Source organism: Erpetoichthys calabaricus, chromosome 13, assembly GCF_900747795.2.
Source record: "Erpetoichthys calabaricus chromosome 13, fErpCal1.3, whole genome shotgun sequence".
Taxonomy (NCBI): domain Eukaryota; kingdom Metazoa; phylum Chordata; class Cladistia; order Polypteriformes; family Polypteridae; genus Erpetoichthys; species Erpetoichthys calabaricus.
Window position 1 is genome coordinate 13,574,785 of NC_041406.2, and position 21,531 is coordinate 13,596,315.

The 21,531-nt window shown below is 38.6% G+C and overlaps 1 protein-coding gene across 1 annotated transcript in view; it reads right to left on the bottom strand.

The window, feature by feature from the left end:
* Positions 1-1,828: 1,828 nt before the first annotated feature.
* The window catches only part of tent4a (terminal nucleotidyltransferase 4A), an 88,059-nt gene continuing 68,356 nt past the window's right edge, over positions 1,829-21,531 (bottom strand). The window contains exons 8-13 of the mRNA XM_028817968.2: positions 16,622-16,748; positions 13,750-13,853; positions 10,864-11,048; positions 7,264-7,410; positions 5,924-6,085; positions 1,829-4,478 (exon numbers count right to left, since the gene is read on the bottom strand). Of these exons, the coding sequence (XP_028673801.1) occupies positions 4,299-4,478; positions 5,924-6,085; positions 7,264-7,410; positions 10,864-11,048; positions 13,750-13,853; positions 16,622-16,748 (905 nt within the window). The 3' untranslated portion in view covers positions 1,829-4,298. The remainder of the gene's footprint in view (positions 4,479-5,923; positions 6,086-7,263; positions 7,411-10,863; positions 11,049-13,749; positions 13,854-16,621; positions 16,749-21,531) is intronic.

Here is a 21,531-nt window from a genome sequence, read left to right on the forward strand (position 1 = left end):
AGCGAACTTTTGCATGTGGCAGGACTCCGAGTTGTATTGGAAGTCCGATGTATATAGGCTGAACAGGACCGGAGGAAGTACAGTCCCCTGCGGCACTCCTGTGTTGCTGACCACTATGTCAGACCTGCAGTTCCTGAGACGCACATACTGAGGTCTGTCTGTAAGATAGTCCACGATCCATGCCACCAGGTATGAATCTACTCCCATCTCTGTCAGCTTGTCCCTAAGGAGCAGAGGTTGGATGGTGTTGAAGGCACTAGAGAAGTCCAGAAACATAATTCTTACAGCACCACTGCCTCTGTCCAAGTGGGAGAGGGATCGGTGTAGCATGTAGATGATGGCATCCTCCGCTCCCATCTTCTCCTGGTATACCAACTGCAGAGGGTCGAGGGCATGGCGGACCAGTGGCCTCAGGTGGTAAAGTAGACCCAACAGGAGCAGAGAGAATGGGAATACAAACTTATGCTTAAATTCAATACCCTACAAAATGATCTGAATAGAGACAAGAGTTTTAGGACCAGATATGTGGACTAACAGACTGATTGACCAGTTGACTTCATCAGAGGCCAATCTTACAGACAATGCACTTCAAAAAAAACATTACAGGACTTTCTCTAGTGATGGTTATCTTATCTCGACATTTTATTAGTTCATTGTTCTCTTAGTTCAGGGTTAATTCATCTAAGGCAGGGGTGTCGAACTCAGCAGTGGCTACAGGTTTTCATTCTAACCCCTTTTCCTAATCAGTGAGTAGTTTTTACTGCTAATTAACTCCTTTTCCCTTCATTTCAATAGCCCTGTTTTTAAGGATTCAGTCCTCTGAATTGATTTATTTCTTCATTAAATGGCAGCCAAACAGAAATGAGACGTGAAACGAGCCAACAGATGACCAGCCAAACTGGGATTTCAAACTCCAACCAGTCTCTTAATGAGAAGCTGATTCTTGCTGTTAATTAAGCCCGTTATTTAATTCCATGGCTTGTTGTTGCTCTCATTCTGCCACAGCAGACATTTCCAAATCTGTTGATTTTTCTGTTTTTTCTGTCTTGTTTGATGTCTCATTATTGTTTGGCTACTAATTAAGGAAAAAGAAACAATTAAGAGGCCCGAGTCAAGTTAATTAAAACTAAAGCAAAAGAGGTTAATTAGCAGTAAAAACGGCTCACTAATGAAGATGATTAGAATGAAAACATGCAGCCACTGCGGACCTCGAGGAGCGGAGTTCGACACCTGTGATTGATCTAAGGTTTATTAATTTTGCTAACATTTGAACAAAAAGGTTAAGATGAAAGAAAAAAATCACTTTGCTGTCCCAATATAAGCTCGAGTATGTTTCAGTTTCCTTGTTGCCTCGAAAGCTTGCATTTGTAATAGTATTCAGTTAGCCAATAAAAGGTGTCATTTCACCCTACTTTCTCCTGCCAATATGTAATGGGTGACTCCGTTTTTTCAAGTTAGAAGACAAGGACGATGTAACTGATGTGCACACCTCTTCTCCACGGCACTGTGTATGTTCTTTGAGGTTTTCTGTTTAAAGATAAGGAAATCATACAAAAGAATAAAAAGGTTATAGTAATAATAATAATAATAATTCTTTGTCTTTATATAGCGCTTTTCTCACTACTCAAAGTGCTCAGCAAATGCAGGTTAAGGGCCTTGCTCAAGGGCCCAACAGAGCAGAGTCTCTTTTGGCATTTACGGGATTCGAACCGGAAACCTTCCGATTGCCAGTGCAGATCCCTAGCCTCAGAGCCACCACTCCGTCCCAACAGATTCTGAATCGAGTCAGAAATGTTCTGTGACCACATTCATCAAAATCAAACTAAACTTGTTTTAAGAAGTTTATTAAAAATAAAATAGAAAAAACTTTACATAAAAATATGTTTGAAAATAATCCAAAACAGAAAAAAAAACCCAATGATACATGATACTTCTGTTTTACACCAGTTAAGATACAATCTCAGTGGTAGCTGAATGAGTGTGACGGGTTTGACATGACCCAAAAAAAAAAGTAGTTTTTAAAAATGGCCAACTGTAATGTGACCACCACATTTAAAGAGAGTGGCAGCAGCAGCAAGCGCCGGTGTGACATATTCTGCATAAAGAGTGTGATGTTGTTTTAACGAGAGTCCTGCTTGGTTAAATATTCCGGTGTTCATCTACATTTAAACAAATAAACTACGACTTACATGCATTCGGCACGTGATTTCAGTAAGAGAAATCAACTCTTCACAGAGTACAATGGACATACAGAAGAAGGAAAAGGAAAAGCAATAATGGACTCAAACGGAATCTGAAACGGGTCATGTGGCAGCTGATGTTGCTCGTTTTTGGTTTCAACCACTGTTGAAATATATTTTACCTGGTAGTGTTCACTGCAGCTCAGGCTCAAACAGTTATTTGACTTACACGTAATACAGGTATCATGTAATAATAACTTATCCCTTCAGACAAACCACCTTGTTAGGAATTCTAGGAAGTGTTATTATGACTCCTCTCTTTCTAACAGATGAAAACGTGGTTGTCAAGAGAAAGAAAAAACAAAAAAAAAACGTCTAAAATCAAAACAAACACTTGCATAGTATACCTGTATGCATCAGTAACTTTTAAGTGCTAGCAATGCAGTTAGTGAGTCGCACACTTGCAGCACCACGATGCAATACTGTAAAAAATACTTCGGGTGAGGAATACAGCAACCAAAGTACTTAGTAAGATTTATTTGTGTTGCTCTTAACAGAACGAATGCATACTGCTATACAGATTCCAGAACGGAATCAAAATAATTCCTTTCTCTACATTCGGTTAACTGGGTGCCAGTAAAGCAAAAGCTTATATTTGGCCCCTTTGCATAAATACAGGTTACTTGACATTTAATCACCATCGTCGTCGTCTTCTTCCTCGTCCACCGAACTTTCTCGTGACTCCCCCTCCCTCCCCAAACCTGTGCTGGTTTCATTCCAGACAATGCATTTTCTGGGAATTAAGCGTCAGTTGTTGTTGTCTCCGCCTAATTTAAGAGAAACAATATTTAATAATGAGGCTGACGATAACAGATTTTTAAGAAAGAAAAAACAAAAAACAAAAAAAAAAAAAAAAAAAAAAAAAAAAACACAAGATATTGTGGGAACAATAAAACTGCCCCGGCAGCTTCAGTGAGAAAGGCATGAAAGCAGCAACGTTTAGACCACAACATACCTGTATGCTCTGAAATATGCAACTTTGCATGTGTCCCCCCCAAAAAAAACAAGAAAAGTGAAAGCGGCTAACATGCGCATTTCATTTCTCATCTCCCACACTGATGAAAACTGGACATGTTCAAAATAGAAAAAAATGATTAAAAGAAATGGTAAAAATTATTTTTTTCCTATGTAAAAACAGTACAACATCGCCATCTAGTGAAATAAAACCATGCTAAATGTAACAACCTAACAGTTATATTCCCAGGAAAGCTCATTATGACTCTGCATAAAAATCATTAAAAGGGGAGTCCCTGTCGCACGGTTGACATCGTTTAACCCTCAACTTCAGTTAAAAAGGCAAACCTGCAAAGAATGCAACCCACGAAAGGATTTGTAAACTTGAAGGGAAAGAAAAACCCTACATCTCAATATAACTTAGACACGTGACATATCAAAACAACAAAATTAAATAAAACCTTTTTTCTTCTGAAAACAGTTATTGCACAAATGATAAACAATTTGTTTCATATGTACACAGTAAAAAGTTCACAATGAGTATGAAAAAGGAGGCAGCGTTTTTCCATGAAGATTTGTGTCCATGAGAGACAAAAAAAGAGCAGAAGTCTTTTCGTTAAACATGCCATGTCTTTGACACTAGTGTTTAAAATAAAACGGCAGTTAGCTTCTTCAAGCTCTGGCAGGTTGTCACCTTAGTGTGGTGTCCAGCACTGGATGTAGAATCATGGTAAAATCCACCCCGGCCCCACCCCTTCCCCCCCACACAGCAACCCCACACTCACCTCCCAACTTCCAACCAAAAAGAACAAAAAAAAAAAAAAAAAAAAAAAATATGAACCCCAGAAACGTTCACATCCAAATAACATCTCCATAGATATTCAGCGCCAAACAGTATTATCTGCAAGATGGGTTCTTGGCCACCGTACAGGAAGCATGCAGACAGAGAGAGGGGTGGAGACAGAATAACAGAGGAGAGGAAAAAAAAAAAAAAAGAAAAAAAAAAAAAGGATAAAATTGCAAATGCTGGTCTTGCTCCCATGTCTGACAAATTATTTAAAATGATGAATGAAAATCCACCTTCAGAGTAAGGAAACAGGTTTCTCATCGACTAAGGCTGACAGGCAAGTTCTCTCTCGGGTGCTTCCTTCTTCGCCATGTGCTCCGGTTATATTGATGGTGGCCCCTATTGTTAACAGGTTGCTTTATACTCCCCATCATATTGTTATGAACAGTTCCCGGGCTGTGAAAGGATTTTACTGAATATTTTGGCCCACTGTGCACCTGTATGGAAATAAAATAAAAATAAATCCTTACTTTTTGAACATTTATATTTTACTGTAAAGTTATTTAAAATCCAAATCATTGTTTTACATAATAATAATTTACCTGAATAATATACCGATATGCCTGAACAGAAATATGCCCCCCTCCTGAAATACGAGGGGCGTTTAATAATTTTGAAGTAGTAGAGTGTTGTACCATGTTAGCAATTATGGATGAAATGAGAAGGCTGGCTAGATAGATAGATAGATAGATAGATAGATAGATAGATAGATAGATAGATAGATAGATAGATATGAAAGGCACTATATGATAGATAGAGATAGATAGATATGAAAGGCACTATATGATAGAGATAGATAGATATGAAAGGCACTATATGATAGATAGAGATAGATAGATATGAAAGGCACTATATGATAGATAGATAGATAGATAGATAGATAGATAGATAGATAGATAGATAGATAGATAGATAGATAGATAGATAGATAATTAATCCCAAGGGGAAATTCACATACTCCAGCAGCAGCATACTGATAAAGAAAATATTAAAGAGTGATAACAATGCAGGTATACAGACAGACAATAACTTTGTATAATTGTAACGTTTACCCCCCCCGGGTGGAATTGAAGAGTCGCATAGTGTGGGGGAGGAATGATCTCCTCAGTCTGTCAGTGGAGCAGGACGGTGACAGCAGTCTGTCAGCTGCTGAAGCTGCTCCTCTGTCTGGAGATGATACTGTTTAGTGGATGCAGTGGATTCTCCATGATTGACAGGAGCCTGCTGAGTGCCCATCGCTCTGCCACAAATGTCAAACTGTCCAGCTCCATGCCTACAATAGAGCCTGCCTTTCTCACCAGTTTGTCCAGGCGTGAGGTGTCCCTAAAATTTATGCTGCCTCCCCAGCACACCACCGTGTAGATGAGGGCGCTCGCCACAACCGTCTGATAGAACATCTGCAGCATCTTATTGCAGATGTTGAAGGACGCCAGCCTTTCTCCATCTCTTCCTGTCCTTGTCATCTTGCTCTGTTACACCCATCACCTGCATATCCTGTCTCACCACATCCATAAACCTTCTCTTAGGCCTTCCTCTTCTCCTCTTCCCTGGCAGCTTTTTCCTTACCATCCTTCTCTCAATATACCCAGCATCTCTCCTCTTCCAATGTCCAAACCAACGCAATATCGCCTCTCTGACTTTGTCTCCCAATCGTCCAATTTGAGCTGACCCTCTCATGTACTCGTTTCTAATCCTATCCATCCTCGTCACACCCAATGCAAATCTTAAGATTCTTAATTAAAATGAAGGACAATAACATTGTGGCATTCTCTCTGTAGATTAACAAGATGAACAAAAAAGAAAACTTAAAACACTGAACAATACCTGAAAAATAAATTATATTTAATATGCCATTTGAAACTTGTTTTGCTCATTAGCATACCTTGTGATGAAGATGAGGACTTGGCAAAGGACTAGGTGAGGCAGGGGGAGCAGCAGGGGAAGTTATATGATGAACAGCATTCAAGGGGTGCGTCCCATCGATACAAACCTGCCTGCCAGGCAAAGACGTAATAGCAAGTGTGCCAGGAAGAGGTATTCGTGTCTAGAACAAATAATAGAAATATTAAAACAAGGATGCAAATACAGAATTACTTATACTGTTAATAGAGCCAGATTTTGTTCTTAACTTGTATTTTGGCATGCACTTACATACTCCAAAGTTAAACAATATTTCACCTCAGATACTTTTGTTTTACATCTCTGCAAATAAAAAGTTTGACTGTTTGCAATTTAAAACTTCAAGTAAACCATTTTAAAGTAAATAAATTTAAACATAAAATGTTACATAAATCAATGCCAGGTGATTTATAAACCAAAGGTTGTTATGCACTTAGCACTTCTCTACTGTCTTGCCTTCAGAAGTGCTTAATATTAGACTAGTCCGAGCCCCGACTGGAACAGAGTGCACAACTTTGAATTTTGCATTCTGAGCGGATGCTATGAGATGAAATTCAAAATAGGTCCATTAAAAAGAAAATTTTGACTGCTGCTTTTTCTTTCATTGTCACACATGTGAGAGAACTTTGCTGGAAATTCACACATGTTGCTTTTTTAAACTCTGAACATCCAGTTTTTAAGGAGATTATTTACACTTCCTAGGGTGACAGCTAATTCAAATTAAAACTTTTCTGAACTTTTGCTACAAGTCATGTAGACAAAGCTCAAATTTACTTTTTCTGCTCATCTTATATAACAACTTCGGTAGAATGAACAAGCAGCGGATGTATCACAAACTAATTTTATTTCAGACACTTCTATTTTAATCTCAAAACTTTCAAGGAAACAAAGGAATGCTCAGAGAAAAATTAACTTAAAAAATCATCTCCGAGATGATCACGTCTCGTTCGCTAAACCACAAGCACCTACACAACCTCCCCAAACCCCCCAACCTCCCCAGACGCACTATGCTACAGCCACTTTGCGTCTCTGCCGCTCGCGTTGTGATGGGGTGGGGAGCTAAACACACGCTAAGGAGAAGCGGACAGATCAGTTACTGACTTTATGCTGCTGCCAAGAGTGCGTGTTCTGCTTGTCGATCATTTAAAAGCCTGTACAGCAGCTGTCCTTTTGTCTCACTGCCTTGTCTCGCGGGACGTCAAAGTGTCTTCCAAGAAGATCATGTCTCGTCTCCTTCGTCTCCCGCCCTAGATTTTATTTTATAGTAGAGAGATATTAAAGGAAATACAGTAGTTTTTTTCCCTCCTGGTACAATGCAGTTACCTGAGAATTAGATGACACAATCAACGCCCCATTCAGGTTTGGCTTGCCATTTGGTATTTGCAGTGCAGGTGGTAGTGGCGTCAGCGTTAGTGCCTGTATTGAAAACTGATGAATACTTGTGGCTGGACAAGAAGTTGAATCAGAGTCCTGCAAAAAAAAACAAACAAAAACTACTTATTTAATATATACTGAATTGGATTATTGAAATTCTTAAGATTTTGAGACAAACTGAACTGACTGATAAGGATAAAACCATATAATTTCAGGCACAACCAAAACAAAATTATTACAATATATGCATCGGGAAAAGTACAGTTCATTTAACCATACTTAATAATTCCTCTCATCAATGAAAGCTGTGAAAACAATGCAGAAACTTTTCAAATCTTGAAAAATCATAACACACTCTTGGTGAGCACTGTTCAAAAATAATTTTAGAATATGCTGTGACATGATCATTTAAAATCAGTTTATTATATTAAAAACATAACATGGACCTTCTATAAAACTGGAGAGCTATAAATGAAATGCTACATGCTACTGCAGTTACACAAAATTTATTTGGGGGTGCACTGGACAGTCATTCATAAATTCACAATCATTCAATTTCAGTTACAAAAGGACAGAATAAGAAATGAGACAATCAGAGGTATAACAAAAAAGGGTGAGATATCTAAGAAAGTATAGGAAATTAGATTGAATATGGTGGACAAGTACAATGAGGAGAGATGATGAATATGTGGGCACAAGAGCAATGGCAATGGAAGTACAGTGGAAGAGAAAATGAGGGAGGCCAAAGTGGAGGTAGATAAAGTAAAAGAATATCTGAAGGAAAAGGGTCTGCCTGGCGAGGAGCTGCAGGATCGAGCTGTATGGAGAATGGTGTGTATGGTATGTATGGTTGATCAAACACATCGACACTACATAGAAGTGGAAAAAGACAAAGAGGAAGAAGAAGATTATTCAATTTCCTCATAGGTGGATGACTGCCTTTAGACTGTGTGAAACAAAAAAAGGCACAAGTCAAGCAATAGTTCCCAGTGTTGAGTCTTTTAAGACAGCGGAACATTCTGTGAAGCGAGGATTAATTATTTTTGGTTGCCTCGGCCAACCTGAAAAGGAATAACTTACTATATTCAATTCCCAATACAAAAAAAAAACCAAAACAAAACTACACAAGTTGTCCATTTTATTAGGCTTCTGTCATGGCTCGCACTAATTTCCAGTTAGCTCCCATGTTTATTAAAATAAAAAAATATTTCCAGTTAATAACACCAGAGTGTAGCTGAAACAGATTAATTGTGGACAAATGGATCTTCAGTCAAGTTTTATTTAACCAGTTTGCTGTGTGCGTAGAATAGTAACAGAGCAACTATCAACATTACTTGCTGATGAGAACTTCACAAAGGAGCCTACGTCCCAATAGAAAAGCGCTTAAGAATGTTATTATCCTGGAACATGCATGCAGCACAATGAAGAAGGCGGCATGACATGGCCGTAGGAGTGTGACATAAAGAGAAAAGCTAGAAAGCTATAATGAAATTCAGTAAAGTCAATCTATAGTCCTGTACAGAGTAAACTGATAAATTTAAATAAAAAAATAAATAAAAAGAGATGGTTGGATGTAGGGATTCAATCTATGAAGATAAAAGATTATCGCCACAAGTCAATTATTAATATTAGATTCCTGATAGCTTTTAACCATTGTTCACAATGTCAAAATTCATCATGCTTAAATTTTTCATGTTTCATTTTTGTCACTGAATATTCTGCAGTCAGCAATTATGCTTATTTTATATACAAGAATCATCCAAGAAACGCTAGATTGAAATAATTCTATACACAATAAACACTTTTAATATAATACTTATTCAAGTCACCCTTAAAAAAAAAAAAAAAACATACAGGACCCAATCTAGATATAGCATTCTCAGTCTTGCATTAATAAATTAATTCATTTTTTTCTACAATTATGCTATTATTCACTGAAAAATTGTCATTACTAACCTTAGTGACCTGCTTGACATTAACTTATACTGTAAATAATATAAACATCTTCAAAGAGACATGAAGCAGTGACACGATTTATTTCACTGATCAAGCCAAATGCACAATGGAAACTGCTAATACAGATGAACAGAATGGGACAACACATGAAACTATAAATTTGGAAACTTAGACTGTATGTTTGAGACTATGGCTAATCGGCCTACAGCTACCTGCTATACCACATTTGCCAGGTCCTCATTTTTCTGTTTTATTTTTTTAATTTCAAAAGTAGCTTTGTCAGCATAAATATAGTAGACCCCACGAAGTCGCAGTTCAGAGTTTGTGGCCTCAGTCGTTCACAGATTTTTCCTTAGAATTCATCTAATAATTGTTAGCAGAAACCGCAAATATCCTCCGCAATTTTTTGATGGCTTTTTTCAGGGCAATACTGTACTGTAGAGAGAACACAAAGCAACCGTAGAGGAAAAGGCGGCTTGGCTTGTGATGGTGAAAGTAGCCAATCCGAAAGCGCTATTCATTTCTCCTTGCTCCTGATTGGCTGCTGCTCTGTGACGCATCTCCAGCAGATGCAGCCCAGCATTCCTGTATCATAACAGTTTACTGTGTATAGCTATCTCGAGTGTTTCGCTGAGCGTTCTCGTGTTTTTCGTTTTGCTCTTCTTAAAGCCCTAAGATGCCGCCCAAACACCTTGCACCTTCTAAGGCTTCTGGCAATGAACCTAAGCGCCAGAAAAAGTTTAAGACAGTCCACAAGAAGGTTGAACTACTGGATTTGCTCCTAGAATTAAAACGTTATGCCGCAGTAGCCACCCGAGGAGCTGCAAATCCTTTGCTTTTCTGTGCAGTCATTATCTTCTTTACATACCTTCTTCGTACTGCACAGCTAATTCATCATCATCTTCAATCAATATCATTCATTATTGGTCAGTACCCGTACATTTTACTGTATTTTTATTAAATTATTACGTATTTACCCTACTTATACCAGTGAAAATGCGCTTGCATGAATTACAGTACATATAGGGGTAACATCTGTATTTTACATTCTAGCACTGCGGGAGACATAGCAGTATACGGGTTTACCTTTCCAATCTTTTTTTTAGGGTAACATATTAAGCTAAGTTTGAAATGAAATGAAAGTGTTTTGTGGGCATATTTAGGGTTTAAAACTATAAAAATAGGCATTTTTTTTTTTTTTTGAACACATCCAAAATTTGCAGATTTTCATAATTCGCGGGTTCTCTAGGAACATAACCCCCGCGAATTTCAGGGGTCGTCTGTACTCTGCAAAGCATTACCTTGATAACATTAAAAATGTACCCAAATGGGATAATACCTATTGGCTAAATTTTTGGATGAATTAAATGTCTACAATCATTTCCCCAACTTATGTCCTTGTGTACTGATTATCACCCACAAGTTTGACATTTCCTACTGTGTAAAAACCCACTTCATGTTTCCATGATATTTTTCACACTGGCTGCATTGTACAGTTTGATATCAACACACTAACCATATCTTACTAAGGCTTAGAACCAAATTTGTGTGGAAATTAAAAATAAATAAATAAAATAATATGTTGCAACTTACAATATCACTTCCAGAGAGAGAAGACACAGATGATGCAGAAGAGCCAGAGGAATGTTGCTGAGGACTGGAAAGAGACATGGGAGAATCTACACTTTGTGGTGATACTGTATCACGGCCCTGCAGCAGCTCGCCATTCAGTTTCAGGTTGCTGGTGTCTATTTGCCCATCCGTTTTAATAACTTGATCTACACAAACAATTAGAATCAGAATTAGAATAGCTCTGATCAAGCATATTACGGATTTACCTTTAATGCCACTGTTACATACTGTAATTAGTTGTTAAAGATAATGCACATTTCCCATTTAATACACTTTCATTATCCATAGAACCTCCAAAGTAGACACGACAAATTTATATTGCTTTCTTTTTAAGTTAGTGGACTGTTTCCTACCATAAAATTCAAAAATGGAGTACATCTCAGGTTCGTTTACTCTTCATGTTGATGTGAAATTGAAAAAGACACCATCAGAGCTGGTTACTGGGTATATCGACCTGCTTTCACTTTTTTGTTAATTAAGTGTTATTAATTTAAAAAGTTACTTCTTAACTGGTAACATTTAGGTACTTTTGGGGCCAATAAACACATCATTATTTTTTTCATTAGATGAAATGCAAACAGCTTGTCAGAAGTTCACCCATCATACGGTTTTACTTCAGACAGTATTCAGACCACTTTTACACATTTTGTTATGTTTCAGCCTTAAGCTAAAAATTAGTTAAATCCATTTTATCCCTCACAAAATAAAACTCAATACCTCAGGAAAGAGAAAACAGGATTTGATGATTGTTTTGCCAATGATCTGCTCCTCACAAACTGAGGGCACCGTGGCGGATGTTAGCAGATTGCTGGCCAACCACAAGCGTTACCTGGTAGGTAACCACCCATACAATCAGATTGTGACACAGACTACGAATGCCGTGAATGTAATTACCCCGATCTAAATGCTGTCAAATAAACGAACCACACGCCGTGGCGCAACGTTGGGGGCATCGCTTCTGACGCTGACGTCCGAGGTTTGATACCCGAGAGGGAGTGCAGTGGAGTGTGTACACCTGATGAGCCCAGAATGAGGGCGAAACACGTGTCGTGTACTCTTTGCATTTATTTGACAGTAAACTATTTCAACTATATATATATATATATATATATATATATATATATATATATATATAAACTGAAATATGACACTGACACAAGTATTCAGACTCTTGGTTCTGGTGCACTTCATTCTAATGGTCATCTTTGAGATGTTTCTAAACCATTGTTTGGGGTTCACCCGTGTTCAATTCAATGGACTGCACATGTTTATCAAAGGCCGCATGCCTGTTAATAGAAGGTTCAACATCTGAGCAAAAACTAAGCCATAAGGTGAGAGGAATTGCCTGCAGAACATAGAGAAAGGATTCTGTCCAAGCACAGTGGCCACAATAATTAAATGGAATAAACAACCATAAATCTTTCTGGAGCTGGCTGCTTGACCAAACAAATCAATCAAGGAAGAAGGGCCTTGGTGAGAGAGGTGACCAAGAACCTGGTGGTCACTCTGGCTGTACATCAGGAAGCCTAGGTGGATAAAAGAGAAACTTCCAGAAGGACTAATCTGGGATTTTATAGCAGACGGGCAAACCCACTCAAAGTTTGAAAAAAGGCACCTAAAGAACTTCTCAGACTATAAACAAAATAAGGATTCTCTGGTCTGATGAAAACAAGATGGAACTGTAAGGCTTCAATACTAAGCGTCATGTCTGGAGGAAACCAGGCACTATTCATCCATCCATTATCCAACCCGCTATATCCGAACTACAGGGTCACAGGGGTCTGCTGGAGTCAATCCCAGCCAACACAGGGCACAAGGCAGGAAACAAACCCCGTGCAGGGCGTCAACCCACTGCAGGGCGAGCGCACACACACACACACACACACACACACACACGGGACAATTTAGGATCGCCAGTGCATCTAACTGCATGGCTTTGGACTGTGGGAGGAAACCCACGCAGACACGGGGAGAACATGCACACTCCACGCAGGGAAACGAAGCCGGGTCTCCTAAATGCAAGGCAGCAGCGCTACCCACTGCGCCACCCGGCACTATTCATAACCTGTGTAATACTGTTGCAACAGGGAAGTATGGTGGTGGCATCATTATGCCATAGGGTTGTTTTTACCCAGCATGGATATGAAGAATTAGTCAGAGCTCAGGAAAAGCTGAACGGAGAAAAGTACAGAACCATCCTTAATGAAAACCTGCTGCACAGCACTCTGGATCTTAGACTGGGCCAAAGATTCACCTTCCAACAGGACAATGACACTAGGCACAAACCAAAGACAACAGGAGTGGCATAGGGACAACTCTAGGAACACCCTTGAAGCCAATCAAACGTCTCTGGAGAGTAAGGTCTCCAAACTGACAGAACATGAGAGGTTTTGTGGAGAAGAATGTCAGGAAAGGCGTAATCCAGGTATGAGAACCTTGTCAAATCAGACTCAAAAGGATTTCAGGCTGGAATGGCTGCCAAAGGGGCTTGAACCAAGCACTTTAATTATCTAAATACTTGTGTCAATGGGGTATATCAGTTTTTTAATTTAATACATTTATAAAGATTCCTAAAATCTTGCTTTTGCTTTTTCATTCTGTGTTACTGAGTGTTCCTTGACAAGGAAAAAATTAATGTACATTATTTTCAGACAAGGCTGCACAATAAAATGTTTAAATGGTAAAGAATACTTTCTGAAGGCACTGCATCTTGTCTACCAAGCAATGGAAAGAGCGCTTGTAAATATTTTTTTTTCCTTTATAAATATAACATACAGAATAGCATTTAAAGAAACACAGGCTAAAGATAAGTCATTGTCTTCTCAGGAAGTCCATGGAGGGGCTTACCACAAATATCTAATCTTGGACTGTTCCTGCCTCCCCATTTCTTTATAATCCACTCTCTGTAATTGATTACTTCTTGTGTAACTTTAATGATTCGACCTAAAGTGCTAAAGAAAAAAACAAAAAAATGTTAAGATTATTATTAACACTAATAAAATAGGTTTACATGCAAGTGCAACATTTTCACCTAAAATATACAATATTTTCAAATCAAGCTGGTCAGTAGTCTTTAATAACTAACCAACTTTTAAAACTGCCAAATTTTACAATCAATGTACTTAATCACATATTTGTACATGACCCATGTGGAACTCATGAACTACATTGACTGTAATTTTCATTGTGACTTCATTTACTATTTATGTATGCTTACATATTTACCTTTACTCTCTCTGTATTTGGAACTGTTAATAGTAACTGTGCTTCTCATAGTTTAATGTTTACTTAGATAAAAGTATATGAGTAGATAATAAACTAAGTGCATCTACAGGCTTGCTCCAAACAATATTTCATGTTACTGTACAATGACAATAAAGGTATCGTGCATCTCCTGCATCTAATGCTGCAAATAGCTTTAAAGTTCTCATTTTAACCATATTTTTGGTACTATTTAAATAGCACAAGAGATTATCTAGTAAGTAGACTTGTCAAAGGGTCCACTTAATGAAAACTGACTTGAATACTGATGCAAACAATCAAAGTATGCTAAAGAAAATTACAGGGTGAGCCGAAAAGAAGTACCACATTTCAAGCGTTTATTCTACAAAAATGCTACAAGATAAAATAAATTTCTTTACGACACAAGAAAGGGTATACAAAATAGATTTTTTTCACTATGTTTTAAAAATGAGGTCTTCAAGGTGGTGGCCATCATTAGTGATACACTATTCGAGACAATTTCTGAATGCCTGCATGACTCGTTCGGCCATTTCAAGGGGAACATCGGCAATTTTGTGGTGAACAGCCTCCTTGAGGGCTTCAAGGTTTTGAGGTTGGTGTGTGTATACCTTCGACTTGAGATAGCTCCACAAGAAGAAATAATATGGAGTAAGGTCAGGCGAACATAAAAGGCACCCCGATGTCACTGGGAAGGAAGAACGGCTTCCCTGGAAACATCTCCTGCAAAACTTGCTGGGATTTCCACGCCGTATGAGCTGTTGCTCCATCCTGTTGAAACCAGGCATCCTTCACATCCATTTCTTCCAGTCGGGGCCGCAAAAAGTTCTCTAGCCGTTGCTCCCCACTCCTCAAAAATGTAAAGGCCCACAGTGCCAAATTCTGCAATGGCACACCGAACTATAACACACTCACTGTGCAGGGGTCTCTGATGAAGTTCCCGAGGGTTGGTTTCAGCCCAATAGTGAAAACTTTGCTTATTTATGCAACCATTGAAATGATGATGGCATCTTGATGAACAGTTTGCAGAATGTTTGCTCACAAAACTCTACGGCTCTCCCAGTCTCCCTCTGTGAGTTCCTGCACTTACCATCATTTTGTGTGGATGGAACTTAAGGTCCTCATGCAAAATCCTCCTCAAAGGCATGTCTTCTCTAAGGGACCCATGAAAAAGGATGATTGTAAGGAATGGAAGTACTTCATAAGGCAGGAGCTCAGCGTTCTCCCTCACAGCCAGGTGGCATGTATGAAACCATGGGATAGATTTCATTATGCATTCCGGAAAGATGTGCATCCTATCCAGAATGCATGATGCCCTTGTGCTTGGTCGAGTGGCTATCCTGGAGGAGGCCAGGATGGGCGCTGCCTATTGCCTCAATGTGAGGAAGGTGGTAGGGCATTGGGTGGCAAAAATGTTGGATGGACAATGGAAGATGGCCTTCCAATGACAGATGCTCTTCCTAAATAATATGGTGGTATGCCTCTGGTGTGGCTGCAATTTGGATGCCTGTAGTGCTGCTTGGGACCTGTAGTTTTTCAGGGCAGTCTTGTTGGGTTCCTCATAAGGCGCAAGGAAATTGCCAGAAGAGGACTCCTGTGTTGTATCATAGATCTGTCTGCCTCCAAAATGCTTCCTAGATGCAATGGTCTTCCACCAGAAGTACTCCTGGGTCCAGCATAAAAGCAGCCACTGGCATGACTCGGGAGAGTCAGAGTCAGGAGAAGGGAAGGACAACACTCACCTTGGAAAAAGCAGATGGTTGAAGGAAGGATAGAAGAGAACTTGTGCTTGTGAGGAACTGAGATCTGTACTAAGGTATTTTATTGAAAATAAACAAGTCTTTTGAACCTGTGACTGTCTTTGGTCCAGTCTTGTCTGGGGTTTGGGGCTCTGCTATGCCCTCTACAGGCTACAATATGAAAAACCGGGCCTCACTAGTCATTGTGAACAAAGCAGCAAGCTGGTGTTTCTCCTTCAGAAAAGATAGTGGTAAAAATTTTTTCAATGAAATATTTACTTCCAAATGTGTTGTCATTTTGGGTAAGATAAAACTTGATTATATTTCCACTTTGGAGCAGTGTAACAATTTAATATCTGAACAGCTGTCCAATTAGCCTCAATTAGTTCTTTTCTCTTACAAAACTAGCAAATACAGCTTCATGCAATGAGGCAAGTGAAAGAAAATGACAGGATGTTATTACTACAAAAATAAAAACATATACATTTATCTCCTTCCAAAACACCATGCTAATCCTTCAAGTCATTGTACATTCAAAGTAAATGGAAAGCAGAGTGAAAAAACATTCTTAGAATTCATAGAAAATGGAAAAGAATCAAAACATCTCAGATCTGGTACGTAAAAAACTTACTAAAGATAAACATATTGTGGGAATATTTATCAATAAATGCAAAGTACTATTAACAAAACAAACAAAAAAAAATTATATATATTCAACATTAAGGCACATCATCAGCTACCTTTCAGAATCCTTATTCGGGTATGACCTTGCAAGTGGAGACACAGCGTGCCCAAGCACAATGTAGGCGTAGTCAAAGACTTGTTTAACTTGCATGGCACCATATGAACTTCGTCCTACATCGTTTCCTTAAAGCAGGGAGAAAAAAGAAAAAGGAACCACAATATTTTAACGAAAATAACAAAAAAAAAAAAAAATATATATATTTTAATACATTTAGTATGAAGACAAAAGGTACAAAGTCAGCTCCACAATTTCTGGTCACCAGTCGTACTAAGGTATTGTACCGTGGTGGCCATTATGAATGTAGAGAAAAGCCAAACAGTCGTAAGTTGTACAGAGATACCTCACTCCCATTTGCACTGAATAACTTGGATTTTTTTTTTTGAAAAACAAACATAATTTGAAAGTGTTATTAAATAAAAGACAGACCCCAAGAACGTGGCAAAAATGAATTGGTAATTATACACCACTGAGTAAATGTAGATTACTAGAACTAATAAAAAGCGTATTATTAACTCTATTAAATAGACATAACTGCAAAATGGTTACAAAGGGCTAGAATTCACTTAAATTTTCATTTTCTCTCTTTCAAAAACATACATTAAAATACAATGAAGACTTTTTTTTTTTTTTTACAGAATGTAAATATGCATTTTAAAATTTTGAAATGACACCAATCAGCCGCAACATTAAAACCACCTGCCTGATATTACATAGGTCCCCCTCATGCCGTCAATTTGGCTCTGACCCATCGAGGCATGGATGCCACAAGACCTCTGAAGTTGTCCTGTGGTATCTGGCACCAAGATGTTAGCAGAAGATCCTTAAAACTGCGAGGTGAAGAACTCCATTGATCAGACCTGTTTTTCCAGCACATCACATAGATGCTCGATCAGACTGAGGTCTTGGGAATCTGGAGGCCAAGTCAACACCTTGAACTCTTTAGTCATGTTTCTCAAATCATTCCCGAACAATTTCTTCTGAGACAGGCCACTGCCATCAGTCAATACAATTGCCAAGAAGGGGTTTATGTAGTTTTCAAAAATGTTTACGCAGGTGGGACATGTTAAAATAACATTCATATGAATGCCAGGACAAGGTTTCCCAGCAGAACATTGCAAAAAGCATCACACTGCCTTCGACTTCCCATTGTGCATCCTGATGTCATCTCTTACCCAGATAAATGATGCGCACACACACCCAGCTATCAACAAGATCTAAAAGAAAATGTTGGTTCTTCAGACCTTCTTCCATTGTTCAATGGCCCAGTTCTAACCCTCACGTGCCCATTACTGGTCCATTCGGCGATGGACAGCAGTCAATACGGACACTCTGACTGGCCTGAGGCTATGCACTTTATGGTCAGACAACTTTCTATCATGGCCATCATTAGGTTTTTGAGCAATGTTTCCTACTGTAGTTCTTCTGTGGGATCGGACCAGATGGTTAGCCTTTGCTCCAAACGAGCATCAGTGAGCCTCGGGAACCCACAACCCTGTCGCTGGTTCACTTACTGTCCTTCCTTGTTCCACTTTTGTTAAGTGTGTGGAAAAATATACAGTATGCTCAATTTGTATGTGTCTATTCAGGGTTTGTATTCTGCTCTGTGAACATTAAATCCTATCACTAGGAAAATATATATTGTTGCTTAACAATAAGTAATGAACTGGGTTTCATGAATATTAAATTGGTTCTTACTAGTTATCTTCTTTAATTGTAACCAAATCTGTACCTTTATAGGCACTAATTAAGTATATCAGATCTATAAAATATTTCCACAGGCAGTCAGAGTTATGTGAAGGTAATTATGTTCTGTTTTTTGAAGGAGTATTTTGCAGTTTCAAGGACAGGCAGTTACTGATAAGACAATTAATGATCTCTGTAAGCAATAAAGCTGATAAATGTTTGCTAACTAAGGGTCACCAGACATGACCTAACTTTTGTTGGTATGAACTAAGCAATATAAGATTTATGGCAAGAGGGGGCAGTGGGGAGAGATTTTTAAAACTGCAGGCTCTGTTAACGGAGTATTCAGGACTTTAATGTAAAGTTTTGGACCAGTATTAATGCTATTATAAACCACCTCTTTTTAAAATTAAAATATTGTGGCTTATTTTCTTTCACAAGTACTAACCACTGCATACCAGAGCTCGCCACATAACTTGCCATTTTGGAGATGCTCTGTCCCAGCCATCTGGCCATTATAATTTGGCCTTTGTCAAAGTCGATCACATCCTTATGCTTGCCTATTTTTCCTGCTTCCAACACATCACCTTCAAGACCTGACTGATGACTTGTGGCCTAATACAGTGGGTATAGAAAAGAATCACCCCCTTCAAAATATTGCCTTTTTTTTTTTGCTTTACAGCCTTAAATGAAAACACACACACAAAATATTTATTCCCAGCTTTACTTACTCAGTGCAACCTATAACATCCAAGTGAAAGATATCACAGCTACAGTTCAGAAAAATTATAAAAAAATCAAAAACAAGACATATTGAGATTACTAAAGGATCACCCCCCCAATGTCAATATTTTGTTGACCCACCTTTTGCTTTAATGACAGCCCTGAGTCTGTGGGGATACTTCTCTATCAGCTTTGCACATCTAGATTGAGCAATACTTGCCCACTCTTCTTTACAGAACTGTTCAAGTTGGATGGTGAGCGTTGGTGGACTGCTATCTTCAAATTTTTCCACAGATTTTCAATGGTATTTAGGTCTGGGCTCTGACTGGGCCTCACCAGGACATTCACTCTTTTCTCCTTCAGCCACTGTGTTGCCAATTTTGCTGTGTGCTTCGGGTCGTTGTCATGCTGAAAGGTGAACCATCTACCCATCTTCAACTTTCTGGCAGGGAGTAGCAGATTTTCCTCAAGAATTTGATGATATTTTGCCCCATTCATTTTTCCTTCTACCCTAACGAGAGCCCCAGGCCCTGCGGCAGAGAAACACCCCCCACAACTGGATGCTGCCTCATTTACTGTAGGTATGGTGTGCTGTGGATGGTGAGCTGCATTGGATTTCCGCCAGGTGTACCGTTTGGTATCGAGGCCAAATAGTTCGATTTTGGTCTCATCCGACCAGAAGACCTTTTTCCACTTGGCACTGGAATCTTCAAGGTGAATTCTGGCAAAGCTCAAACGAGCCTTAATGTGGCCTTTCTTGAGAAGGGGCTTTTTCCTTGCGACCCTCCTGAACAAGCCACAACTGTGAAGCGCTTGTGAAATTGTTGTCACATGCACACAATGACCACTCTTTGCCATAAAATCCTGTGACTCCTTCAAAGTGGCCATTGGCCTCTTGGTAGCCTCTCTTACCAGTTTCCTCCTTGCTCTTCCATCCAGTTTGGAGACACGGCCGGATCCAGGGAGGGTCCTAGTAGTACCAAACACTTGCCACTTCTTTATTAAGGACTTTACTGTGCTCATTGGGATTGATAAAGCCTTTGAGATTTTTTTGCATCAATCTTCTGCCTTATGTCTGTCAACAACTGTATCCATAAGATCTTTTGAAAGTGGCTTGCCACCCATAGTCAGTTGTTTGCTGTCAGTTGCAAGGGAATGAATGCTCCAGGAACAGCTTCACTAATCACATCGATTACAATTGATCACAGGTGGAAGGAAGCCAGTAACCGCAATGGAAATGGTGGGCACTTACACCTGGTGGAGTTTTTTTGGGGGGGGGGTCCCTTTATTAATCTCAGTATTTCTTGTTTTTTATTTTTTAAAAATCTTCTAAAATGTAGCTGTGATATGTTTCACTTGGATGTTATAGATTGCATTGAGTAAGTAAAGCTGGAAGAAATATTGGTTTGTGTGTTTTCATTTAAGGCTGTAAGGCAAAAAAAAAAAAAAAGGGAATTTTCTATACCCACTGTATATGCCACCCCTTGACAGATGCTACTGTAACGAGATAATCAATGTTATTCACTTCCCCTGTCAGTAGTCTGAATGTTGCGGCTGATCTGTGCAAATCACACATGTCAAAGTGGTTTCTTTTGAGGCGTACATTTATATTGTAGTTTTTTTTTTTTTTTTTTAAATAAACAAGGTTCCAAAAAAAAAAAAAAAAATAAATTAAAAAAAATAATTTTTGGTTAAGGATATCCTGTTAATTCATTTACTCAAAACACCAACTGTTTTATGATGGGGCAAACCAGAACCCTATAATTAATTTGCTAAATTCAATTTGTTACATGTTTATTTGTAGTACTAGGGTGTTGTACCGTGTTAGCCAATAAAAGGGGTCATTTTGCTTGGCTTTTCTCTACATTCATAATGGCTAACTAAAAAGATTACAATATGCAAGCTTTCGAGGCAACTCAGGCCCCTTCTTCAGGCAAGATGTAATACCAAGATGTATTACATCTTGCCTGAAGAAGGGGCCTGAGTTGCCTCGAAAGCTTGCATATTGTAATCTTTTTAGTTAGCCAATAAAAGGGGTCATTTTGCTTGGCTTTTCTTTACATGTTTATTAAATGAGGTATAATTTAGGTTTACCTGTTTATTTATATTGAAATGAATCACTGTTTGTAATAACAGACTATGATTTAGTGAATATTTTACTGAAAGTTAAACATTATTGTGAGCACATTAAACATTGTGAATTAGCTCCAGCATCCCGCAAGGCTGTTTCAGAAAAAATCAGGTTTAGAAAATGAATGAAAACACTGGAAGTAGTAAGTATTTAAAATGTACTTCAGTATAACTTGCTCAGATAGAGTATTAAACAGGTTAAATATCTCTAATCCGAAATTCTCCAAAAGCCAAAATGTTTTGAGCGCAGGCATGACGCTACAAGGGGTTCTAGACCAGGGGCTTGTTTTATAAAACTTTACTTGGATCAGACCTTGAAAATGTGCCGATACCAAAAAGTGGTTGTGAATAACATGTGCAGATTCAAAA